The 27,325-nt window shown below is 36.9% G+C and overlaps 2 protein-coding genes across 2 annotated transcripts in view; one reads left to right on the top strand and one right to left on the bottom strand.

Annotated features, from left to right (window-relative positions):
* Positions 1-730: 730 nt before the first annotated feature.
* Positions 731-18,919, top strand: TRIM23 (tripartite motif containing 23). Its single transcript, XM_009884284.1, is given in 10 exon segments — positions 731-959; positions 6,971-7,092; positions 8,008-8,286; positions 8,865-9,047; positions 9,591-9,806; positions 10,855-10,989; positions 16,291-16,420; positions 16,536-16,646; positions 18,102-18,226; positions 18,590-18,919. Coding segments are annotated over 10 exon segments (1,710 nt in total). The 3' UTR covers positions 18,770-18,919.
* A 3,851-nt stretch (positions 18,920-22,770) lies between these two features.
* The window catches only part of PPWD1 (peptidylprolyl isomerase domain and WD repeat containing 1), a 12,515-nt gene continuing 7,960 nt past the window's right edge, over positions 22,771-27,325 (bottom strand). The window contains exons 8-10 of the mRNA XM_009884217.1: positions 24,913-24,994; positions 24,140-24,322; positions 22,771-23,121 (exon numbers count right to left, since the gene is read on the bottom strand). Of these exons, the coding sequence (XP_009882519.1) occupies positions 22,978-23,121; positions 24,140-24,322; positions 24,913-24,994 (409 nt within the window). The 3' untranslated portion in view covers positions 22,771-22,977. The remainder of the gene's footprint in view (positions 23,122-24,139; positions 24,323-24,912; positions 24,995-27,325) is intronic.

Below are 27,325 nucleotides of genomic sequence, written 5' to 3'. Positions count from 1 at the left end.
GCTGGGCTGGGCTCGGGCCGCGGGGCCGGTTCGGAGGCCCTTTCCCCACCTCTTCCGCGCCGAGCCGCGCTGCTCGTGGGACGCTTCGGAGCGGGCTGCCAGGCGGGAGGCCGCTGCCTGAGGGGAAGGGTGGCTTCCTCGGAGCGGGGAGCGGTCTCGGAGAGAGCGTAACGCCTGGGCTCCCTAAAAGTGGTTGGCTGTCGCTATTGTATTACGGATTTTCTTTTTCTTTTTTTTTTTTTTTTTTTTCTAAATGACAATCAATTTTGCTTTTTATTAGCGGTTTAAGATGTTCCGGGCCCCTGCTGCTTGTTCCTGCTACCTCGATGCTGCGTTTGTAGCTTCGTAAATGGCTAACTTGGTATGACTGACCTTTTTATGTGGATCAGCAATGAATGGAAACTTTCTCCCCCGGCTCATAGTCAGCTTTGGCAGGCAGGGTCTTGCCCTTTGTTTCCTTTTTGTGTGAGGACGTTTCTGCTTACTTGTGCTGCTTGGCCAGTGGGGTCGTCTTGTGGCAGTGCACTAAATGAAATGGGCAAGAACTAGTGGTGATCAGCTGGGACGCTGAAGAGTCAAAATCTTCTGTTCATGTCTATTGATTTATTTTTTAAATATCATTCGTGTGATCGTTACTTGTGCCTACAAAGCCAAATTAATGACTCAACCTTTCTGCTGTGATTGCAGGAGTTTCTGTGAAACGAATGAACTGTGTCATATGGCTTACGGTATGAAGTTTTGCTTTTTTATCAGCTCAAAACTTTTTAAATTACAGGTTCTTGAGTGTGGAGTCTGTGAAGATGTATTTTCTTTGCAAGGTGACAAAGTTCCCCGGCTGCTTTTGTGTGGCCATACTGTCTGCCATGATTGTCTTACCCGGCTTCCCCTTCATGGCAGAGCGGTTCGTTGTCCTTTTGATCGACAAGTTACTGAACTAGGAAAGAAAACATAAGTCTAAAGTTCTTAAACCCTGCTAGCCAAGGATATCTAGAAGAGAACACTAGATACAGTTTCTTAATGCTTCAGTTAGTGATTGTGTTTCCAAGTAATGAATGTGCAGTGTTCCTTTGTATTCAGAGAAGCTCATAGCACTGTTAAGCACTAGTGAAACAGACCTCTTGGAAAGTCAAGATTTTATCTTCTTGAACCTAGGCTTGCAAGCTGTCTACCTTGTCCTTTTGTACACCTATATATACAAAGGGACTACTCTATTTTAAATTAGCGGCTAAGGGTTCCTGAATGGGTGTTAGTCTTCTGTTGTCCTAAACACTAAATAAACTATGCAATTAAATAGGTGGCTTCTTTGACAAACAGATTTGTCTGGATTCATGATAAGATGATATAGAAGGAGGTATCAGTGGTAACAAACCTGTTTTTCAAAATGTCATGTGATTCTATATATGCAATAACTGATAGTGGCAGGCTATGAACAGGAATTCCCCTACTGTAGAAGTGTCTGTAGGCAGTATTTGAAAGGATAAGATACAGCTTTTATCCAACAGTGGAAATTTATTTTAGACAAAAGATGACACAAGCTTATAATTTCTAGAGAATAGGAACTGCCTATTCAATATAAGGTTACAGAGAAGATGAGTTGTAAGAATTTGTGCCGTGAAGAACTTGTTAATAGATCTGGCTTCAGAGGTTTTGAATAGCACATGGGGAAAAAAGCTGGTGGAAGGCAGCGGATCCTCAGAGAAGGAGATCTTTAGTAATCCATGAAAGAAATGTTTAACTGTCACATTTGTTCAAATAATAATTTACTGGGCAGTAAGAGATTCTGCTAGACTGTAGACCAAACTTGAGAGGAATATCAGGATCCTCTGTTGGATTTTTTCATGGAAACTGGAGTCAAGAAAAGAAATCACAGAATCACAGCATGGTCAGGGTTGGAAGGGACCTCTGGAGATCATCTAGTCCAGCCCTCCTACCAGAGCAGGGTCACCTACAGCAGGTTGCACAGGAACGCATCCAGGCAGGTTTTGAATGTCTCCAGAGTGGGGGACTCCACAACCTCTCTGGGCAGCCTGTGCCAGTGCTCTGCCACCCTCAAAGTAAAGAAGTCCCTCCTCATGTCTAGATGGCACTTCCTATGTTCAAGTTTGTGTGCAGGTAATGTGCTATTGTGTGTAGGTAGTGTCCTATTACTGGGCACCACTGAAAATAGACTGTTCCATCCGCCTGACACGCTCCCTTTAATGTCGGTCTCATATGAAAGAGGGGTTTGTTTTCTGGGGGAGGGAGGTAGTTAAGTGTGAGCATCATGAATGATTGCCAGTCTAGAAGATGTGGCTAAAAGAGTCATGTTTTTTCTTACTTCTTATCTACAACTGTACAGCTGCTCAAGATTTTTAAAGTATGCTTTTAAGGAGGAGAATGTTGGAGCAAAAGACTCAGTCCTGCTGTTGTGAAACATATCTGTCCAAGACCACTGCTTGTATCTTGTAAAGTAAAAGTAGAATTTTTATTATGATAAGGAACTTGTCACTTCTTGGTTTTTATAATGCATTTTTTCCCAGGTATCTGAAAGTATCCTATCTTAATTTTTGTGGGTTTCGGGTTTAACAAAAACAAAGCTTTATAAAAACATTTAAAGCTTTTTCATCTTATAATACTGAGGAGCTTCTGATGAAACACAGTGAAATGTTGTTAAACTTGTAAGGCTCCTACAGATAGGAAGAGGGAAGAAAAGTATCCTAGACACAGCTTTTGTGTCTAGGATAGCAGACTTGCATCCTGTTGGCTAGTACTGGAAGGAAGGATGATATGCTGTGACCAGCAGTTGCTCAAAAAACTGATAGGTAGAAAATTTTAGCAAAACAACTTGAAAGTAAAAATAATTCTGTGAATAAAAATGTTTTGCCTGGTGATTCGGGTCAGAAGATGGTCATAGCTACTTCTTGTGTCTTACCAGGTCTGGAAGAACTGTCCTGAGAAACATAACTGTCTTAAGAAACGCAACTGCTTCTAGCATGTAAAAATGGGATGTTTTGTGGAGTGCAGTTCATCATAGCCCCTCTTTATGCATTTTATGTCTTGCTCTAATCACCTAGTAGTTACTGCTGTTGGTTAAACCTTCTGCACTTGTGGTTCCGTTTCCTTCTGAGCTCAGAAGTGAAGCTGGGAAGGAGGCATGACAACTCTGTGCCCAGGGAACTTCTCATCTTTCCTTCCCCTCCATTTGAGGGCATGTGAGAAAGCAAGCTCCATTTTCACCCATTTCTGCAATTGCTATTCTGCCATTTAATGAAGTTGTCTCAGGAAGCTCTTTAGTATCTAAATCTCAGTTATAGGATTGCTGCCAAGAAAAAGTTCTGTTGAAAGAAAAGCTGTATAATCAGGGCATAAAGCTAGCTGTGTTGAACAAACTTCCCTAATCCGTAACTGTGGATTTTATGGATGCCTTTAGTGGGTCATTTAACCTATACAGTTCAGCAGATAGACTTGCTTGTTTTCCTCTGCTCTTATTACTAAATCACTTAATCCTGTATTTGTCCAAGTTTTCCCGAGGTATCTTGGGAACTTTGTGAAAGAAATATTCAGGGATCTATATATGTAGCTGTATTTCCCCCCTTCTAAAGTGGAGCTTGGTTTAAATTTACTGGCCTGTTTCTTCTATATATATAAAACTATAGGGGAAGGCATGGTTAGAAGTACTTTGTCAATCAGGATTTCTGGAAATATGGAGTCTGCAAATGAAAATTTGACAACGCATTGTTTACATGCTTAGCAAAATATTCTAATAGTTCTTAAAATTTTGCTATGAGAGAAAATATTTAGTAATGAACTGGTAGAACTAAAGCCTGCCCAAACCATATTGCTTTGCAGAGCAGACTAAACATAGGTTTTTGGGGTTTTCTTGAGAGTTCTTTAATGAACTTGCCTATAATTAATCTTGTAGTGGAGATTTCTAAATGAGTTTGTACCTGTTGAAGGTATGTAAGCTGTCTAGTCTTTATCACCAACTGGATGAATGTTCTTTAACCAGAAAGATGTAATGGAAAAGGCTTTTTCAATTTTCGAAATTTTGAAGCCATATATTCTGGAGATAATGTTGACTCAGGCAATATATTTAGGGAAAAATCTATAAAATAGTCTTTCTAGAAGAAGAGACTCCTCTTAAAGCCTTTTCCTTAAAGTATCTTGATTGTAGGGAAGAGGTAAATAATTTCTTGTGAACTGCTTTTTTTTTTCTTCTTCCTGCATTGGATTAGTGGGTGGTTGTTGTTTTTTGTTGGGTTTTTGTTTTGTTTTTAAACAAACAAACAAAAAAAAACCAGGAACCAGGAAACTGTTGGGAAGGATGTGTGTGTAACAGCTTTGGAAGCTCTGGCTTTTGACTTTAGCTGAGCCGCTCTGCTAAGGGAACCTTTAATAATTTATGGTTCAGGTGATCTCTCCCTACCATCATCATGTTACAGGGCTGAAACTATTTTCTGTCATTAGAACTCGTTGAACTGATGTGTGTAGGTGTTGGCATCCTTCATGGAATCTGTCTCATTGGTATTGTTTACATTTCTATATTCTTTTGCTAGTGTTTGAGTGCTAAGATAAAACTTCAAAACATTGTGCAAGAAAATGTGGCTGTAACATAACATTCTTTCACTTTGTTCAGACATTTAGACAGAAGTTGCTCCTTGATTCCTTGCATTATTTATAATTGTTCTGCAGACAAGCTTCATGCTTTTGAAAATGACACTTGTGTTGTTGGCTGGAGTTGATCTTAGTATCTTCACTCTGTCACTATCTCATTCCTGGCTGACACGCTTCCTGCTATTCATGTCTTATTCTTCTTTTGAGAAGAGACAGTCAAGATTGTGTAGTGGTTTTGTAATGGGCACAAACATCCTTTGTAGGCACAGAGATGAGATCACTAGACTCTTACATTGGTGACCAAAGCAGAATTTGAGCTAAAGACCAAGAGATTAAATGGATGTATTTACACACCTCATCTTTTAGAGTTTTAAAATATAAAATAAACACTTGATCAGACGTGTTGGAAATGTGTGTATTGAGTATGTAGTAATTTTATAGTAGGTTTAGTGTAAAAAGAAGCAAAATGGCTTTTTCTCAAATGCGTAAACTTTATGGTAGATACCAGTGAAATGAGACATGACTTTCCGTAGATAATGCATGTTTTTTTAGGGCGCTTATTGGTTATAAATTCTGTTTTAGTAGATTAATAGTTGATATGTAAGCTTTGCCTGTTTTTCCATCTGTGTCCATGATCAACAGTGCACTGACAATGTATAACATGTATTAGCAAATTTCAGGATATATAATAAAAAGTTAAAGAATGTAAAAGCAGTGTAACTTTGTTTCCCCTGATAGCTTTAAGTTATGAACTAGAAAATAAACACAGAATAGCTACAGACATATCTTTTCTGATCTTTTCTGTTGGTTACATTTTAGTGAATTAGTTCTGCTTTGACTTTTCCGGCTTGGCTTTCTCTTCATGCTAGACATGGAACAGAACTAACATAACATGATTAAAATCAGATGCAAGAATGTAAACTGAGGAGAGCACTTCTTAGTTGTTGGGTTTTTTTTTCTTTTTTGAATAAACATATTGAAACCTGTGACAGAAAATACTTTTGCAAGAAACTAATGATTGAACAGCTTCTTCCTCTCTCAGCCTTATCCAATGTTTGCTTAAAGGCTAAGACAATATTTGCTTAAAGGCTAATTTGCTATAATCTATTCCAGAAGTAGGTTTATCCTTCTGGTGTGGGTACATCCATGTATACTCTGCTATTAATGGCAATCTGGATTAATGGCTAATCTGGAGATGCCCGGTCCACATTAGTATCAGCAGTCATCTTGGTGTGTTGTTAATGTGAGTATTTTATATACTGTAGTAACTGAGGGTTGTGCACAGTCAGTTTGCTGTGGGACAGTGCTGTTCTAAACACTGTGGAAGTGAACCATCTAGCCAGTTTTCTATGTTTTGCTTTTTGGGAGTTAGTGTCTAGAAATCTGTCTAGATACAGTATCAACAAGCGCGGACTCCATTTACAAACTGGTTTGATGTAATTTAGCTTCTAAAAGTGGATATTATGCTCTGTAATTCTTCAACTTGTAATAAGAAGTGACTCTTCCATGCTCTGTGTTGTAAAAAAACACTGTGATCCTGCTAGGAGTGCTAGAGCTAAAAAATAATGAAGCCCTGAAGTCAGACTACATCAAGGCACATGACTGTGCTTGTGCTAACTGTAGTTGTGGACGACCAGAGCATAACTTCTGCTGTAAACTCCTTCAAGATCTCTGGCAAACAAAAGTTAAAATACTTTTTTTTGTTGTTGTTCGCTCATCACGTTGTTTCATGTTAACCTCTGCAAAATCAGGATGATACAGGAGTAGGCATGGTCTTCTGCTTTGCTCTAGGGAGTATCTTCTTTTTTGCTACATCAAGTAGTGTTGTATCTGGATCTTTCTTTCTGAATATTGTTTTAACTGTTACTCAGGTTTTTACTGGACTGAGATCAGCAATAAGCATTGCATCTTGTGATTCAGGGGATATGACATTTTTCAGTGTGAATTCTTCACAGCTTCTATTAGTAAAGTATAAATGCTCACTGTACATAGTTATGCAAAATACTAATTTTTATGATATGCATTAGAGTTTGTGTGTTCCATGTAGTCTTTAGTTGTTAGCTATTGTGGATTATTTTACAAGTATTTTTACTGAGTTTTTGTAAATTTTTTATAATCTTGGCTTCTTTTCAGTAGGAAAAATCTGCGTAAATATTAAATAGTTCCATGATGGAAGGAAAGAACAGGATAGAAAGGTAGTGTGAGCTTACAAAGAAAAAGTGGTAGTTGTATCTTGCTCTAGTTAATATCACTGTAGTTAATGTGCTCTTAATATTTGTCAGAATCTCAACTGTGGTTTGTTGAACTTCTCATGACGGTATTTGCTTGAGGTTTTTCTTCCTCTTCACCCATTCATTTAACTCTTCCTCAAAAATAGGAGATTCTGGTGTCTGGGGCTTGAAAAAGAATTTTGCATTGTTGGAACTCTTGGAACGGTTGCAAAATGGACCTGCTGGGCAGTGTGGGACAGCAGAAGAAGCCATTGGTCTGTCTGGAGAGGTACTGAGTTTTAAAAAAAGCAAAGTTTGTTACATTTACTTAAAGGTATCTCTAGGTAGGAAAAAAAAAACCCCACCACCTCTTTTTTTTTTTTTTTTTTGGCAAATGTAATTTCACTAGTAATGCTATTGTTTTCTTTCAGTATCTGTTATTAAGGCTTCAATTAGTTACTTCATAATTAAATGCTAATCTGTGCTGACTAAAGCAGAAGTTAAAAAGGTGTTGCCAAGCATGCATACTCTTTTCTCCTTTTTTAGGCTTTTAAGATTTCTAGAAAATGTTACTCATTTGAATATTTTAGTTACAGTGATTTAAGGACAGTTTTCTAAAACGTCTCAAACTCTTTGTAAAGACTTCAACTCTTCTTCCGAGTAGTTGCCTTTTTATAGTCACTTGATATTGCTACATCATGCGATAGTACTTCATTATCAAAACTAGTTGCTCTTATCATTTCAGTATTAACAACTGGTTTGCAAGAAGTATCATGCAGTGCCATTCTAGGAATAGATAACTGTCCTAAGCGCCTATTTTTCCATTGATGTTTTTGTCTGCCTGTAACTTTGTAATTCTTCATTCTGTAGTGACTGCTGTCAGGGAAATGACTGGAGCCTGAATTATTGCGGGCTCCAAACCTTCACACTTTCCATAGAAGTTTGGATTTATAAAATCCCTAGAGACCTCTGGAATACTTTATTGGAGTTGACTGTAAAGGAAACTGACTTTTCTTCTTAAAAAATTTGTTGGGAATACGAAATCAAATTTTCAAAGTAGTCCAAATATTTATTAGTGTGTAACTTTTAAGGGAGGTCTGTTTTCAGGCTTATATTGGTGGCAGGTCTTCTGGTTTTCCTAAATTATTTGGATTATATGTTAACAACTTCAGTTTTGTCTTTTTTTGTTGTTGTTTAATGTTAGAGTATCATTCGTTGCGATGAAGATGAAGCCCATGTTGCATCTGTATATTGCACTGTTTGTGCCACTCACCTGTGCGCAGACTGTTCCCAGATTACTCATTCTACAAAGACACTAGCAAAACACAGGCGTGTACCTCTTGCTGATAAGCCCCATGAGAAGACTATGTGCTCCCAACACCAAGTGCATGCTATTGAGTTTGTTTGTTTAGAAGAGGGCTGTCAGGCGAGTCCTCTTATGTGTTGTGTCTGCAAAGAATATGGGAAGCATCAAGGTCATAAGGTATGGCTAATAATCTGTTTCTAGTCATGCCATGGGGTGGATTGCATGATTATTTATCCAATTAAAGTAAAAAAGATTATCAAGAAAGGAGGGTAGATTCTTGATACGTCTTGATATGAAGTAAATTCATACTGTTCTTTTGTTTTCCCTTCATTTCAGTTAACTGCCGTGGTAAAATTACAAGTAAAAAACCCATTACTTCTAAGATCACAATAAGTTATTTATATATTAAGATTGACAGTCTAAAAGTTCTGAAAGTTGTTTTCATCTTGCAAACGCTAGGTTCACCAAACCTGGTGCAGTCCAAGCATCTTTCTTTTTTTATAGTTGATTATGGTGAACAAGCAAATTTGTGTATTTACTAGTGTACTTGCTAGATGCTTATCTTAGTCCCATCATAATCTGTAACTCCTGATTGCATTTTAAATTGAAAGATGGTTTTAAATTCTTATTTGCCTTTTCTGTATCTATATACACATATATATACACATACATATTTTAAATATGTAGTAAAATGGAAAACATGATTAGGGAAGATATTTGTGATTAATCTTTGATATTTTGCTTTTAATTAATAGCATTCTGTCTTGGAACCAGAAGCAAACCAGATTCGTGCATCCATTTTAGACATGGCCCACTGTATAAGAACTTTCACAGAAGAAATATCGGATTATTCCAGAAAATTAGTTGGAATTGTTCAGCATATAGAAGGAGGAGAACAAATAGTTGAAGATGGAGTTGGAATGGCCCATACTGAACACGTATGCTTTTTTTTTTTCCACCACATTCACAGAATATTTGGGTTTTGTAATAATCGAGATAAGGAATTTCTTTGAAAATTATACATCTTTTTTATAAGACAAGACCTTAAGTTCTTATCTCTACCGAGTCAGTTTTGAGGCTTAAGACAGCAGATAGAGGGGAACCTGTAGTCCATTACAATGTTTTTAGACTACATGAAAATAGGGAGGCAGCAGGCAAAGCTGTATAATTGCTAGTACAGCATTGAAGTACTGTGACAGATTGCATCTGTTCTCATGTGCTGTGATACTATTCAGGCTTTTTTCCCTGCTCATTTTTAGTAAGGTGCGTATACAGACAGATAACTTATTTGATTATTGGTGTAACTTCTTGGACAATCTTGACCTTAGAGCTGATAAGACTTTCTGTATAACTGGGACTTGAACTGTGATGTAGCCAAGCAGATGTGAACATAAGTTAGAAACTGGAATAAAATGAAAAATGTACTTCTGGAGTCAACTGATGTCCTTAATACTGTGGATCTCCTGACTGCAACACTGTAGGTTCCAGGGACTGCAGAGAACGCTCGTTCATGTGTCCGAGCCTATTTTTCTGATCTTCATGAAACACTTTGTCGTCAGGAGGAGATGGCTCTTAGTGTTGTTGATGCTCACGTGAGAGAGAAGTTGATTTGGCTCAGGCAACAGCAAGAAGACATGACCATCCTCTTGTCACAGGTTTCAACAGCATGCCTTCATTGTGAAAAGACTTTACAACAGGTAGGTTGACAAGTGAGCTGTAACATATGGCAAGACAGGTGGAACTGAAAATTAACTTTAGGCTACAAAGGAAAAGGTTAGATGGTACTCAGCATTTTGATTTCCTTTACAATGTTCAAACAGTAATGAGATTCACATATTTGTTACAAGAGAGTGTTAGACGAGGATAATCAGTACAAAAGCATCAAATCCTCCAGTTGTTGGAAATCCTGCAGCATGATTCTCATGTCTGGAGTAATTTCTGGTTATTTGTGAGGTTAGTGAGAAGGAGAGAGCAAAAAACCTACAAGATTTATGGGAAGGATTTTAAAGTTGAAATTACCTGTATAGGTGTTTGAATATAGTTGTCATACAAGGCTGCTAGGAAAAAATGTTTTAGGACTAAATAACTTTTGGTAGCACTTGTAATAATATTAAATGTATGAAGAAAGTGGGTACATGAGAGTATATAGTTGGTCCATTATTCATTTAATTTAGTGAAAGCAAGAAGTAAATAGTATATGCAACGAACAGTAAACTGAGTGCAAGAAATTGTTTCATTAATTCACTTGTGATTTTTCTTTTTTTTAAATTTGTTTAGAGTTAGTGTCTGGTTGCTTAGTCAGATGTACTTTTAACTGTGCAAATGGTCCCATAATTAATGGGTGGATATTAATCTTTTTGTGTTAGTTGTGTTGCTGTATGCTGCAAAGCAGCTGCTCTATTCCAGATGCTAGAATGATACATTAATTATATAAATATTCTTTATATATTAGATTACTGTCTCCTATAATTGATATTCTTATTCCTACAGGACTAAGAGAGGTCAAAGAAAAAGCTTTTTAAAACTGCAGAACTATTTAGTATCTTTTAGTATGAAGGAAGAATGGCAAGGCTTTCACATTTGTATTGCAATTTTAAATAAGTCGGTTTTGTAAATGTGAGTTTCTTTGACTAGAGCATTTCTATTTGAAATGCTTTATTTTAAGCCATCATATTTACATTGTGTTTGGTTATTTTAAGTAAGTTACTAAGGAAAGACATGCTTTTGTTTTCTTTGTCTGTTTAGGATGACTGCAGGGTAGTGTTGGCCAAACAGGAAATTACAAGATTGCTAGAGACATTACAGAAGCAGCAGCAGCAGTTTACGGAACTTGCAGATCATGTGCAGCTGGATGCTAGCATACCTGTCACTTTTACAAAGGTATTTTTAATCTCATGAAGTACAGCTGTCTACTTAATGAAGTCCCAAATGTAATTTAAAAGAAAGCAGGAATAATGTGTGTTAATTATGATGCTGTATTTGTTGCAGCAAATTTAGACTGTTCAGGATCAGTTAGAGCCACAGTATCTTACCATATGATGAGTGCCATCTGGTATTTGAGCAACAAAACCACTGTGCTGTTATAGTAAGTGTGAGAAACATTTGTTTGACTACATCAGTAGCTTTGATTGAACATTGGCTGCTTTCCTTTAAATATGTAAGATAGTATTTGTGAATTCTAGAAACACCTTCCTATGGAAACATCCCTGATTTGTTGTACATTGGACTCAGACCAGGAATCTACCCTTTGTTTTTCCATGTGTTTTTGGCTTTCTCGTGAGGACAGTGTAACTTCTGCAGAATGTTTGTTATTTTATTTCCTGAAAATTGCACACCTATTTTTAAATGCAATAAAGCTATTATAACTTTCAGTTTATAATACTAAAAATAATATATGTCTTTCAATTTGTTAAATGATAGTTTGTCTTATAGTTGTTTTATACTCAAAGATAGCTTAGACACAATTCATCGTCTAAGTAGGTTTTTTTATTGCTCTAATATAATTTCAATACCACCTATTCTTTCAAAGGGATACAATTATTTGGAGTTCCATAAGGGTGATACTTTTCACGTAGGAGACTAAATAAGTTTGAAACTCTGAGGAACAAGAAGTACTTTGATTTATGGATTTTTTTTTGTTCTGAATGGGTGAAAGAGGAATAGGATCTATTGTTGCTGAGATGAAACTGAGGATTTAACTGTTACTGTTGAAGCTTTTACTATAAGGAAATAGGTGCTTCTATGGGCATTCTGTCCCAGACCCTGTCAGAAATTCAGTTTCTTCCAAATAATTTGCTTTGTAAATTCAGTATATTTAAATTTCCATGTGATAACTGTTTTGTCAGATCAATAAATGCAGCATTTTCACTTCTGCCCCTCCCTTCCCTATTCAGCAGAGACCAGAGTTGTTACAATCAGAGACCTCTTCTGCAAACCCCCATTGTTCCATAAATGAAACAGCATTCACATTTCACAGATGATTAATTGCATTCCGTATATTCAGAGTTGATTGATGCTGCCATCTCACAGGGCTGAGTCAGAGAGGCATTTCAGAGGTCTGATTTTGCCTTTAGGAGTTGTTAATCCAACTCAAAAAATTTTGATTGTGAATTTCTGAGCAATTGGAAAGAGAATGGTTGCAGCCAGCTAAGCTGTAATAGGAGATCTGAAATATGTCTCAGCTTGGAGGACCCAGAAGTCTTCCAGTGTCTCTCTACACCTCAGCTTTCTTTAGAAGCCCCATTTTTTTTCTATTGTTTTTCTCCTGTGACAAATTGGTATTGTTTTGAAGTCTTCTGAAACTTAGATTCTGAATTTCAAAAGTGCCAAAGCAAATGTCATTTTTCACAGAAACAGCAGCAGCCATGAAAAAGTAAGGTGAAAATAATTACTTCAGTCTCTTACTTTTATGTTTTCTCAGTTCTGACAAAGTTTAAAACTCTTTTTCTACACAATGTTTTTTTTAGAATACTGTTAGTTTAGAATACTGCTGATGGCCACTGTTGTGTCTTGTAGTGAGGCTTGTTATACCTGAAAGCTGTGGCTGGCAAGAGATTTCAGACAGAAATAAAATCTTCAGATCAAAAACTGTAAACTGTTGTTATATCACTGAAAAGGTCTTTCTCAGGAGCTCACCTGCACTGAAGGCTGCTTCCATTATAAAATTAAAAAAACGTTTCTAATAGTATCAGATCAGAGGAACATTCCGTATCTGGTGAGCACTGTGGAGATTTAAGGGGTGGAGGGAGAAGTCCTTTTCACTATTGAAAGTGAGTAGGTTTTACCTGCATTTTTTCTTTCACTGAATCCATGAAAAACATGGGTAGTGCTGTTTCCTCCTCCTTCTATCAGGGAAAATGCCACATAAAAAGCTCTGAAGGGAGGATTTGGAGGATTCCAGTACAAGATGCTGAAAATCTTTCAAGAAATATGTTAGTATATCATATTTTTTTGCCAAATGTTGTTAACATATTGTTTCCTGTTTCCAATGGATCCTTCTTTACCTATGTATTTACAAGGACTTGACCAAATAAGGTTGAGATGTCTTCATGTACTTAGCTTGTTGGCAAGGAAATGCATCCTCATCCAGGAGTGTGATCCTTACTTGAGGAGAGAGGCAGCTGGTTTGTTCTGGAGAGCAGTGGCTGTGGAGTGTTATATACAGGATTAGCAATTGGTCATCCTAAATATTTGTGCATACATACTGGGGAGAGAGAAGATGATTAAGAAAACAGTACTTGGGATAGTAAAGAGCCATTATCCATCAATGTTGGAGCAAGTACGGGAAACTGCTAACCTTTACCAATACCAAGAGTAACAAAGATGACAGTAATCTATCAGAGGGAAAGCATTTAACGCTACCTTTGAGTAAACCTATATACAGCTTTTGTCGTATCAACAAATTTATTTACAGAGACAAAGGACAAGGACAAAAAATGAGCAATCGCTGTTGTTGTGTGGGTTTTTCTTCTGCACTTTTTATACTGAAATTGAAGAATACACTGAGTTTTACTTGAACAGAAGTCACAGGTTACCTGTTTTTAAGTATGCTGTCAAATTATGCATCTGCCAGAAGGGGTTTTACTGGCCAAATTTGTTTAAATAGCATTTTTGATTAAAGGTGTTGATGTAGTTGATGCAGAGAGATTTTTTTTTCATCTGTCAATTTCTAGCTTTGATCACCAATAGTCAATTCTTTCTGACTCATATTACAGGTGCTATACATTGTTTTCTGAGTAGGAACTTTTCTTGCAAGGTTCTTCCTCAAGTGACAGAACTACTCACGCAAAAAGTGGGAATTTTGTTTCCATCACAGATTGCATTTTGGTTCCTTCTGAGAGAGTACAAACATACTGATGACGACGTGTTTTCTCTCTAAAGCTTACAGAAAGCAAACTGCAACAGGATGGCTAAATTTGACAGAATCGTTCATCTCCTCCACTTCTCTGATGCTCTAAATTGCACAGGCCCATGCTGCCTCTGCCCTCCAGCCATGGGAGCTGTAGAGGTGACCAGTGCTTCTGGCGTAGCCCTGAGAGGGTGGCCAGGTTGACTCACTGTCAGCAAGCTCTGGCCGTAGGCAGGGTGCTACCTCCAGCAAGAAACCAATGAAATGACTGGCTCTATCCAGAGCTGCTGCTTTTTCTTCCTCCTTTTCAGGCACAGAGAAGAACTGTGGAGATTAATCCCCAGAAATTTGAGACAAAATCGGAACTAAGGTTTGAGTGAAAAGGGTGCTGGAGGCAGGGCATTTTTTTAGACTCTTCAGTGCCTTTTGCATGCTTCTTTGTGTTCTTTCTCTTCGCTTGCATCTTTATTGCTGACGTGCTTGTCAAGACTCTGCCCACAGGTTTTTCTTCTACAAAAGATAACCCTTTTTGATAACATGCTGTGTTGCAAGGTTGTCGCTGAATTTGATAACTTCAGCTCTGAATCAGAATTCCAGAACTTAGAGTAAATTTATTAAAAAGCAAGTAATTCTCAATGCTTTATTTTCCAAATCTCAAGTATTCAGTTAGTCCTTTGGTTTTGGAGCATCAGCCTTGTGTAGTATCAAAGCTGTAGCGCTGAAACTGCACACCTTGTACAAGTTTATTTCACAGATTCCAATAAAGTCATTTTTTTTAATGATAAATATTTAGCCTGTGGAGTTCTATGCCAGGGATCTTCTGGGTCCTGGTCTGTGGTTTCAAGAAGCAAATAGATGAATAATACATGAAGATCTGTTAGTTGCAGAAACAGCACTGTTGGCTCAGTAAGTCCATGAGCTGCAAGCTGTTAGATATATGGGAGGGTGTTCAGAGGAGTTATCACTATGTGCTTTCCTTTTACCTTACTTTCACATGTATCCATCTTCACATAGTTTCACAGCACATGCTAGATTAGATGGACCTTTGATCTGACTCTTACACTTAAAATTGTGACGTTGCTGACTTTTGCATTGTGGTATTTGCATTATTTTTTATTATTATTTTTTAGAAAGCAGTTTCTCAAGGTGTTTTTACTGTCTTTGGAGATTGCAATAGCATATGGTCATTGAATTAATCTGTATTTATTAGTCCGGCAGTATGCTAGTTCATCTGTGACAGAGGGGAGAATGGAGTTGCATGTCATGATTATATAAATAACTATATAATGGATTCTCTGTGTGTGTATATATATATCTCAAGTCACATCAGGCGGATGTTTTTACATCTGGTCACACTGGTGCATGTTGGTCTTGTACCAGGAGAGTTTGTAGCATTTTTGCACTCACTAAATAGCATTTCTAATGCAAGAAGAAATAAAAAGCTGTGTGGGTAGACACAGGTTTTTGCGTATTACTTGCCCAGCATGATGCTGTCTGGATTTTGCAAGAAAACAAATGTATTGCCACATAGTTCTGATGATTGAAACTCTGGTATTTCATAAAGGTAGTGCTTCAAAATACATAAAAATATGTTACAGGGATACATAGTAATCTTAGCCTGTATTGTTTATTTTACAATTTATGGTTTGCTGCACTATATTAGTAATACCACTTGATTGCATTGTTAGCAACCGCTCATTCAATACTCCTGATAGCTTGGTCTAAACTACAAGTAGGAAGTGGATTCTTTTTCCTTGCCTCTAAGCAAGACTTGGGGTTTTTTTGTTTGTTTGCTTTTCTTCACTATTTCATATTACTGCTTAATGCTAATAAAGTTCCTGTTGTCATGTGGTAAAGGATTGGAAATGGCTTGAGGTGAAGAGGCATAGCTATGGAGCCTCCAGCAAGGAAATAGTTCTGCAGCTGGCGGCATTTATAATGTGATGAAACATAGTGGAAAAGCTACAAAACCAATAGAGACTTCTCTGGTCAGAGAATTCGAACTAATTGCTATGAACAACTCCTCATGTGGTTTAAGCCAAGAATGATAGAATTTGAAATTTTTTCAACTACAGACATACTAGCATTAGACTGGCTGTCTTTCTAAAAGGCATGGGATAACTCAGGCAGAAGTTACAGGTTCACTACAGAGATTATTGGATATTTTGGTTTATGTTATTGCTGGAGGTGATTGGTGGTTGTGCCTTGTATATTTGGAGTCCATCCATTTAACCACTTTACAAATAGTGACAAGATAAATATCTTAAACATAAGGGGTTTCTAATTTGAATTTCCTAAACTTGCTCTTGTTTTGTGTATGCTGTTTCTTCTAGGACAACAGGGTACATATTGGACCAAAAATGGAAATCCGTGTTGTTACTCTAGGGTTAGATGGAGCTGGCAAAACAACTATTTTGTTTAAGTTAAAGCAAGATGAATTCATGCAGCCAATTCCAACAATAGGTTAGTAGCAACAATTTATATGTAAATTTTTTTTTTTGTTTGACTTGTCTGTAGAATTTGATCATTTTATATTCATACAGAACAAGACTATAAAACTTTAATATTTTTATTCTAGGTTTTAATGTTGAAACAGTAGAATACAAGAATTTGAAGTTTACTATTTGGGATGTAGGAGGGAAGCACAAATTGAGGCCCTTATGGAAACATTATTATCTCAATACACAAGGTGAGACTTACACAACTTTTAAACTATATTTTGTCTTCTAGCTTGTATTTCAGAGCCAAAAAGATTAATAATAGAAGTAATTAAACGAACATTTTTTTACCGTTATAAATGCAAAGTACAGCTGCTAGATTCATGAACTAAGAAATTTTAATCCAGTTGGTCATAGTGTCTGTTGCACAATAAAGGAGCGTTCTCCATAAATCCATCAGATGGTTCACAGAGCCAAACAAAATTAGAATCTCCTTTAAACTGGTTCTAGCTCACAACAGACAAGGTGCAGTGTTCCAAAATTTGCATAGTGAGAGTAGTACTTGCCAGGTAATGAAATTTAAATATCACTTGAAATGAAAATACTCAGCCCTTAGGAGCCTTTAATTGGCAACTTAAAACATTCTACAAAGTTTTGTAACTTCTGACTTAGTATTACAGTGTAGTATCTGCTTATAGACTAGATTGCTGATACTGAAAACATTGACCTAAATGGTGTTGACTTAGAAACTGATGCTGTCTTTCTGTAAATCCTCCATAGCTGTTTTCCAACTTAGAAAGAGGTTCCTCTTCGTTAATTAATTCTGAATTATCTGTAATACTTAGGAATGACAAACATCAGTTTATGTGCTCTGCTTTGTGCATTATTTCAGCCTTCATTGCAAACTTTAACATTTTAAATTGTTCGTCTTTTCAAACTTTCAAAAATTGTATTTTGGGATTTCTGTTGTCCTCTTAAAACTTAACATGTAAACACCAGTAGCGTGGAATCATATCTGTCTTGAAGAATTGTATGTTGGAGAGAAAGCCTAAGTAGTTAACATGGTGCATACCTGCAGTAAATTTTGTTTGGTTTTGGTGTTGGGGGTTTGTTCATTGCAAAAAACATAAGTTTAAATTCTGTTCTGTAGCTCTGCCTCGCTGAGTCTCCAGTCTTTCTGGCATCTTGGTTACTCTATAGTGGATAGTAAAATCTACTGCTGCTGTGTCGGGTTTATGGCAATCTTCTCTGGATTGTGTAGTCTGTGGTTGAAGGAAGCTGTGCTGATGTGGCTGAACCTGTAGGTTTGTTTTACAGCCAGTTAAGGGTAACTGGAAGGGTTGTGTGGGAGTTGATTTGAGTATAAATGGATCAAGAAATGGTTTAAACCGAGATACACAAACTACACATAGTAAATCTGGTTTTAGACCTAAGTAGTTAAAATATCACAGCTGTTATGTTAGACTACGCAAAAAACTTTAGACTTTTTTCCGTGTCTTAGGATGAACTGTAGATTTTTGTCAAAGGTACAGAGGTATGTAAGGCATTTCTCACTGCTCCTGGATTTGAAATAGAAGTTGTGCACTGCTGAGAAACTTCACATAGAAGACTGCTAGAAAAAAAGAACTGTGTAAGTTGAAAGATAGTTTTACAGAATTTATATTTGAATCTGTATAAAACATGTCTCTCTTTTTTTTTTTTTGGAGGGGTGGTATTTGTTGTTGATAGCAGTCACAGAGACAGGGTCAGTGAAGCACACAGTGAACTTGCAAAATTATTAACAGAAAAGGAATTGCGGGATGCCTTGCTCTTGATCTTTGCTAATAAACAGGTACTTGTGATATTATTTTTTTTTTCACTGTTACCCTTTTCCTCAATTTGTATATCAAATTCCAACTTCCTGAACCCTCTGCTGTGGGTAGGGTACGGTAAGGTGGAAAGGATAAAATATAGATGTTTTCCTTATGTTTAATGCTGGCAAAATAAGCGATGCTAGCATGCTTAGTAGATTCAACAACCAGTTTTTGGTTTATGATAACAGGGAGTAAATGTGTAACTGTTTAAATTGTCTTTTGTGTGTTTTGAAATATTTTTGTATGATCTGTAGCTTCAGTCTAAGCTATCAGTTAATAATAAAATGCTTCAAACATAATACAAAAGAATAATTCAGTCTTTGTGTCTGATTCTGTTGCAGGATGTAGCCGGTGCACTTTCAGTGGAAGAAATCACAGAACTGCTGAGTCTCCACAAACTCTGCTGTGGCCGTAGCTGGTATATTCAGGGTTGTGATGCCCGAAGTGGTACAGGACTTTATGAAGGATTGGACTGGCTTTCAAGGCAGTTAGTGGCTGCTGGTGTCCTGGATGTGGCTTAATTTTTACAGCAATTTAAGGTTGTAGTTTACTGTTGTGTTTTGTTTGCATGATATAGAATGTTGTAGCCAGATCTGCTGTCTGAAGAGGGGACTTTATTTAACTCGGTGGTTGCAGAAAAATGTAAGCCTTTATCCTAGATCGGATAATTGATGCAGTAAATTTGTGCAGTTACAGTGTTTTTGAAATTTGATACATTTACAAGTAATGGGATGGGCTAGTTACAAGGGTGCCTTGAAATTCTTTTTGATGAAATTAGGTTGTTACAAATTAAAATTCTTCCCTAATAAAAAAATAAAAAAGCATTGGAATTAATCTAATAATTATAACAAGGTTACAGTAGTTCATTAGTATGAGAAAAAAGTTTGAGTGGTTTAGAAATACTTTCCCAGGAAACTATTCCAAAATCCATCTCAAGTTATTAGAATAGCCAGCTCTGTCTATTAGTCAGAAATAAATGGTGCTACTCTGTAATATCTAAAGGTGGCATTGAAAATTACATGCAAACACACCACAAAAAGAAATTTTTTCCCCCATTATTTGTTAGCTTCCCTGCTTATTACCAGAAGGCAGCATAATGGGGCAAAGAAAACTGAGAATGGGGACCAGTGTTGCAGCACAAGGGGGCTGTGGCATCATTTAGCTAGTTGTTTTCTAGTTGTAGGGGGAGGAGATATTTGGGGTTTTTTTTGTTAATTGTACACATGCTAAATTATTTATGGACAGACTATAGTGGTATTGAGGTGAAAGTGTTTTGTGCGTGCTTGAGGATATAATCTGCCTTTAGAGATTAATCTTACTCCTCAAGAAGTTGAGTTTTTAAAAAACAAAAATAACCACCAAACTACTCAAACTTCTTTAAGTAGTGTGCTGTGATATCAATCCAGCTATGTACTTTTATGTAGAAGTCATGCTGCCAGATTAAGGTAGTGGCCTTAAAATATTAAATAACACAGTGTAAAAGCAGTGTGCACTAATTATAACTCTTACTTAAAAGAGCAGATGGTAAAATGTGATATAAACCTTCCATAATTAGATTTTCAGTTCTTACTGTATCTTCTACATGGAACTGTCACCAGTGCCTCTATTTTTGAAGATTACTCATTCACAAACCCATGAAATATGGGTGTAGCGCTGTTTTAATTTAGAGAAAGTTGCAGAGATATCTCTTTTTCTGCTGTATATGCAACTCTGCTAACAATTTTATCTGATATGTGCGTCAGAATCTTCTGAACTCCTCTTTCAGTGCACAGCCATTGCCAGTTGAAGAATCCATGCCATGGACCTCTTCCTGTTGTTAGAGGAGCTACAAAGAGCATGACCAATAGATCAAAACTGTGTATCATGACTTTTCTTACTGGAGTAGAGGTGAATAGGGAGAACCAGAGAGTGGAAGTGAGCAGTTGTTTCACAGATGGGTAGATATTTTTGCCACACTTAAGTGTGTTTACCTGTGAGAGCTCTGAACTTCACCAGGCAAAGAAAACGTATCCCATTATCTGTGGCTATGGCTTTTATTGTAATATTATCAATTTTACGATGTTTTCCCACTACATACCTTAGGTAAAGCCAAGAATGTATAAACAAATAATTTAGTACATTTGCACTTTTCTTCAAGAGGAAGCAGTTAACTACTGCCTCATAATGAGGCAGTAGTTTTCTCTTGTTACTTAACCCCATTTTAGTGAAATTTAAATGCAGCTTCAGTTTCAGTGAGTCTAACGACTTGAATAGTAGCTGAAAGAACACTAATCTTTATAGTAGTTAAATGTTTGTGAAATGGGCTTCAGTGTCTACCTACGTAAATAAGTACTGAGAAAGGGTATTTACTTTTTCTTCAGACAGCCTGATAAATTTGGAAGTAGTTTACAACAGAGTGAAGGGTGTTTTCTTGTACCTGCTGACTAAAAATTGTTCATCCTTCCCAGCCTGTAACTTTCTGCACACTAGACAGTTGGCTGCTCTGACCTGAGCATCTGCTTAGCCTGTACTGCAGAGCAGTCCCAGACCTAGTTAGGGCTGACTGCCCCTTCATAGCCCTTTTTAAGGTGTGCACAAATTCTGCTAAGGATGGTAGATACCTTTTCCTGGAATATTTTTAACAGAGAAGACGTGTATTTAGAAAAATCCTGATTTTGTAATTTTATTTTAGCTGGCTTATGCTTCAGTTATACATGCCTCTCACTATAGTTCTACTTCAAAATGTTCAAGGTGACCAGTTTGGATTTATTGTAACATTACATTTGAGAGCAGAGGAAAAATTCTCACTCATGCGTATTTTTGAGTACAATGGATTGCTTGTGACACATGGAATGCTACCATAAAGTGTTTTTAAGTGGAGTTTATTTAAGATGACTTGAAGTAACTGTGAAAGTGTTGCATTCATCTGTGAACTGTTCAGTGTAAACAGGTACACTGAGGTTTATTTGTATTATAAATTAATGCTACATATAAACTGCTTCAATTATAAATTTAAGCTTGTTTCACCAGTTTTACTGAACTTTAGTTTTTTGTGTACTGACTCAGTTGAGTTGGAGTATTTCTTCAACTAAACTCACTCAAGCATTACTAACTATGGGGATTATTTGAAAAGATTGTGTAACTTTTCACAGGATTTTGGCTTAATTGTGAAACTGAGTAAATACGACATCCAGTGACTGTGGTGTGGCTTTTTTTTTTTTTTTTGAAGAATCTCAGCTCAAAATTAATACAGCTAGGCTAACTGAAAAATAAATGTTTTATCACTTGATATGGTCTTACTGTATGCTACCTTCAAATTTATCGTGGACTATGTGGTACATGAGGGTTTTATTCTGAGATGTCCTTATTCTTAACTGTCGGAGTAGCTGTGGATGTTACGTAAAGATTTCTTGAAAGAAGGGCTCTTTTAGTGGAAACAATTCATGAGCTGCTGCAATTTGAGTTGCCCAGAAAATGAATTATTTTCAATAAAAGTATCTAAAACTTTGAGAATTAATTTTAATAAACTTGTTTGTCTGTTAAGGTCATCTCAGAATAGAAGTGTGCTCCATTTAACTTACTGTAGAATTTTCCTTATTGATCCTTGAAGATATCCTTTTATCTCACTGAAGATAAGCTTCCTGGTGGTAACAGTTCTTGAGGGACTGAATTTGATTAGCATGCATCACATCTCATTTCATGAATGAAGTTACCAAAACTCCTGAGTGTTGTCTTGAGTGCACTGGTATTATGTGAACATAAACAGTCAGAGTTAATGTTACTGTATTTAGAGTAACTTAACTATCCAACAGAGTAACAGGACCGTATTTAGCCACAAATTCATGGCAGCTTGAGAAGTTGTCTAAGCTTTCATTGAGGACTTTCATCAGAAACACTTGACTTAGGCTAAACTTAACTTAGCTGAACTAAGCTTATCATTTATTTTAAACTAAGTATGGAAGTAGAAGTAGTAATGTTTGTAGGACTTTGGGTAAAAATGAAGCCAGAAACAGACTCCCTAGGCTAAAATAATGAGAAAGCAAACATAAGAAAAAAACATCACTGGCAATGCCAAACACACTGCATAGTACTTTATACACTGGCATTCCAAGAGTTGATCATTGCTCTTGGACACAGAAGACATGTGCACTACCGTTTTTAAAAGGACAGAGGTAGATTACATACCTTGTGACAGCAGACAGTATTACAATTTAATGTAATTTTTGATGCAAGTACATATGATTGGTTTACTCAGCTTAGGATCTCTGACCTTTTCCTCTTGTCAAAGATTTCAATACTGTGAAAAGGATTCATTAGATATGAAAGATCCAAATAAACATGAAAAAGTCACAAACTATACCCTGATCCAATTTTATGAACACTATCACGACATAGGCCATGGTTTAGTGGTGGTTTTGGCAGTGTTAGGTTGATTGGTGGACTCTTATGATCTTAAAGGCCTCTTCCAACCCAGACTGTATGAGACACAGTGTGGGTTTTTATCTTCAGTTTTGCATAGAAAAGATGCAAGAAAAACAGATTGTAAGAAACATGCAGATGTTTTTACTTTAAAATACAAAGATACCAGAAATACAGACTTAGGGCACTTTAGGTACATTAAAAATGGTAGAACTGGTAATTGCTCTGTCCTGACATTTCTTATATCCAGGAATTATCAAAAATGTTTGTTCTTTTTGGGTCCCACTGTGCCACGTTTTTTCTGCTTAAGAGGGAACCTTCAACTCCTAGCTTACTTCACTGTGATATTAATGATGCTGATATCCTCATAGGGTTTGTCAGTTTTGGGATTGACTTTAACATTTGAGATTCTTTGAACGACTTCCATTCCTTTAGTCACCCGTCCAAACACGCTGTGCTTGTTGTCTAGCCATGGCTGTTTGAGGGCAAGAGAAAGAAAAAGCATATTAAAATAGAAAGCAGCATGTAGGTTATGTACCAAACCAGAAAGAGGCTGACATGAATATATTTTGTATGTTCCATCTATGAAACTTAACACTATGTAAGTAGTACACATTAAGAGTGTGGCTAATACACATTCATATGCATTTAAACTCATCACCTTCTGAATTTTTTTCTAAAGTACCACAGAGGTGAAGCTCTAGCAATGAAATAGCATTTCATAGTTTATCTTAAAGTGTATTCTCAGTTCACAGAAATGCTGTTTCAGTCTCTCTATATCATGGTATTTTCACAGCTGAATTCTAAGTGCTAGTCCAGAATACAATTTAATTCAAAGTCCTATTCCTGCAGTATGTGCAGTTAGCAATCTGAATATGGGCACTGATATAACTTAGTAACCTTCAAAATTATGGCAGATGGAGGCTTTTTAAAAAAAGACACATGATTTTGAAATAAGTGCTATACAAATGCAGTCTCTGTAAGTGTTACCTTTAAGGATTTGTTTTGTACCTGTTACATTCACATACCGAAATTTCTTTTTTTGGCTCTCAAATTGTACACAGATCAAAGAAAATCTTCAAACCTGAATATTGGCTTCTTTGTGTAGCTAAAATTAGGCAATATTAAGGAATCATTCTGGCACCATATCCAAAAACTTCAAACGATCTAAGCCACAGCTAAATTTCCATCAAGTTTAAATCAGTATATTAACACAAAATATTCCTGTAATAAATAATTGCAAACATGTCTGATTTACTAAGAATTTGATGTCACCTTTATTCCCATTAAAGGCAAAAGGCCTCTTAGTCACTACTGACAAAAATACTTTTTCTATTTCTTAAAGGAGTGTTTCTGTGTATACATAATTTATTTGCAAAATAACAATAATCTCTTATTTAGAATAGTACTTGTATTACTTTTACCATCAGAAGAAAATATCTTTCTACTATCTAGTTAGCATCTCTGGCCTTAAATTGAGCTTTACTACTTACAGTTGGCACTACTGTTATAAAAAACTGGGATCCATTGGTATTTGGTCCTGCGTTAGCCATGCTGAGTGTGTATGGTCTGTCATGTCGTAAAGTTGAGTGAAACTCATCTTCAAATTCTCCTCCCCAAATACTTTCACCTCCCATTCCTGTACCAGTTGGGTCACCAGTCTGAATCATGAAACCCTGCACAGAAATTAAATGTTATTTATTCTATGTGATGCTGTCAATAAGCAAAAATGTTTTATACCAGGTGACTTTTTTTTTTTTCAAACTTACTTCAAACTTTTCAACAAAATAAGTGTTAAAATGCTGTGGATAAGGGACAAAGCATTCTTTAAGTGATGATCAAGTACTTGGCAGGGGGGAGAAGCCTACTCACTGTTCTGCTAGTGACGGACAAGAAACCTATCTGTACATCCTGCAAACACTTAGGCTGTATCAGCTTGCTTCTGGTGCAAAAGAAATAAGAAGCCTCACAAGAAATGCCTTCTGACATGAAACAAAGTCTTAATTCAAGCAGGATTGCTGAATTAATCTTTGTCTTAATTTTCAGATTTCTTCCACCTTGGCAGTTGCAGAACTGACAACTATTAAACAACTTCAGTAAGTGATAAAGCTGTCTATAACCTCAGAGTTCTTCCAACTTTACAGAGAACTCTGAAGCCATTCCAGAAATCCTTTGTGCAAAACAGAAAGGAAAAGTTAAACAGAGAGGACTGACCTCAAAAGGTACAATATCTAAAACAATAAAAAATTAACTTTTTACAAATTACCTTGATGATACGGTGAAATATGTGTCCATTGTAATAACCATTTCTGCTGTGCACACAGAAGTTTTCCACTGTTTTGGGGCACCTAAAATTGTGTAACAGAAAATAACAGGCTACAATAAATAACTTAATTGTATGGTGGCAAGGCCATGAAATTTCAGCTGAGACTAAGATCCTGTTGTACTGAGCAGTGTTTCACCACACTGTAGAAAGGGCTTTCATCAAATAAGGAAAAAAACAACCCCCCACCGACTCAAACCCAGAACTGGAAGCACAAAAACTTGAGAGGAGTACAAAGTTGCATAATTACACAGGAAGGCAGCAGCAGTGTTCGTAACAGAGGGATATTTTAGCTATTGCTGAGCAGTGCTTACACAGCATCAAGGCCTTTTCTGCTCCTCACACTGCCCTGACAGCAAGTACACTGGGAGTGCACACGAAATTGGTAGGAGACAGCCGGGACAGCTGACCCCAACAAACAAAGGGATATTCCATACCATATGGCATCGTGCTCAGCAATAAAAGTTGGGAGAAGAAGAAGGAAGGGAGGGACGTTCAGAGTGATGGCATTTGCCTTCCCAAGGAACCATTACACGTGACGGAGCCCTGCTTTCCTAGAAGTGGCTGAACACCTGCCTGCCCATGGGAAGCAGTGAATTAATTCCTTATTTTGCTTTGCTTATGTGCATGGCTTTTGCTTTACTTATTAAACTGCCTTTATCTCAACCCACAGGTTTTCTCACTTTTACCCTTCTGAACCTCTCCCTGTCCCACTGTGGGGGATATGAGTGAGCAGCTCTCTGGGGCTTAGTTGCCAGCTGGGATTAAACCATGACAGTCAGGAACTAAATCTGTTCTTCAAAGCCTAGTTCAAGGCACCACTGATTAGATTGTCCTTCCCCTGCTTTTTACTTACGTAGTTGATTTACAAAATCAATTAAGGAGCGTATGCTCCATAAGCAGAAAGCTGTTCACTCTTTTACCTCCGTAACTCTATTAAGTTATGTATCTAAGGTGTCCAGTGTTGCATACAAGAAGTAAAATCTAAAAATACAGTGGTTTAATATTACAGAACTTGCAGTAAGCAGAGTCAGTTACCTCCTCTGAAACTACTCACAAACATTGTTTGGAAGCAGGTGGAATATTGTTAACAGAATAAAAGGGGGAAAAAACCAACCAACCCACCCCTTCACCTCTGTGACTTAATTATTTATTTTTTTTACTTCTGAGAGATTTGTTACCAGAGTGAAAATTCTTTGTGATAGTTCTTCCACTAGTTTTATAAAATGGATTAGTAGCTGGGGTAGATCTACATTGACAGGTTTATGCCGTCACACACATTTTCCCAGCAAATGAGAAAACAGCCAAGTTGAGTCCACAGCTGTAGAGTTACTTCAGCTATGACAAGGAACATTAGCTTGGGCTTAGTGATACTCTAAACCATCTTGTGAAAAACAGTACTAATTGCATGAATAACAGATTTTTTTGCTGAGCAGTACGTAGTCATTCACAACTTTATTCCACAAGCCCATGGCCGAAGATTTAAAGGGCATACAAAGCCACATCCTATATGCTCGTCTTCGATTTTTTAATTACATTCATCATAAAGAGATTTTAAATTCAAAGCTCAGCATGGAGAAAATACTAGAACAATAACCAAGCCTGGTAATACAGTATTTAATTTAAAAATGCATACAAAACATTGCAGTGTCCTGCACTAGCAGGACCTAGCAACAGTATGCATGCAAATACAGTGAACACACTGGCACTGGCAAGTCAGAAATAACGTAGCTTGGCCCGTGACTCGCTGGTAAGGGCTGTTCCATTACTGCAACCTATATGCCACAATTATGAATTCCAGAAACTAGGGCCTGATGCAAGGACACATTGGTGAAGAAAGCAGTAAAAGAGGAGCAGCCCTGCAGGGCAGAATTGAGGTTGTGTTGCTTTACCTGCACTTATGACAAAACATGAACTTGGTTTTGGAGAAGCATGGACTACGATTAAAAAGTTTAAGTTTCAATGTATAGCAATATATATATAATAATACATAAATTTACTGCTTCATAACAAAATCTTCACACAAAATTCACAAAGAAGAGATGCTGAAACAGTAACTTTAGCAATTGTCATCCATAGAATGCTTTTGCAATTATATGCCTGCCTTTCAATATACACAGTGGCATAAATTTTGTGTTGCTCTTGAAGGAGCTGCAATAACATAAAATGAAGTAGAACAGCCACGTTTGGAAGTTGCAAACTGTACTATTCCTCTGGCTTACCAAGACCTGTTGCCAAACCTACTGCTGCTGCCAATGTCATTCTTTTTCAAGACGGAATCAAACAGCACTGCCTTACAATAATGTGTAGCATACACAGAAGAGCATCATGACCTATCCACATCTGCAGTTTAGGG

This window comes from Charadrius vociferus, unplaced genomic scaffold (assembly GCF_000708025.1).
Source record: "Charadrius vociferus isolate BGI_N301 unplaced genomic scaffold, ASM70802v2 scaffold183, whole genome shotgun sequence".
Classification (NCBI taxonomy): domain Eukaryota; kingdom Metazoa; phylum Chordata; class Aves; order Charadriiformes; family Charadriidae; genus Charadrius; species Charadrius vociferus.
The sequence above is the reverse complement of the archived record's forward strand: the minus strand, read 5'-3'. Positions and strand labels throughout refer to the sequence as shown.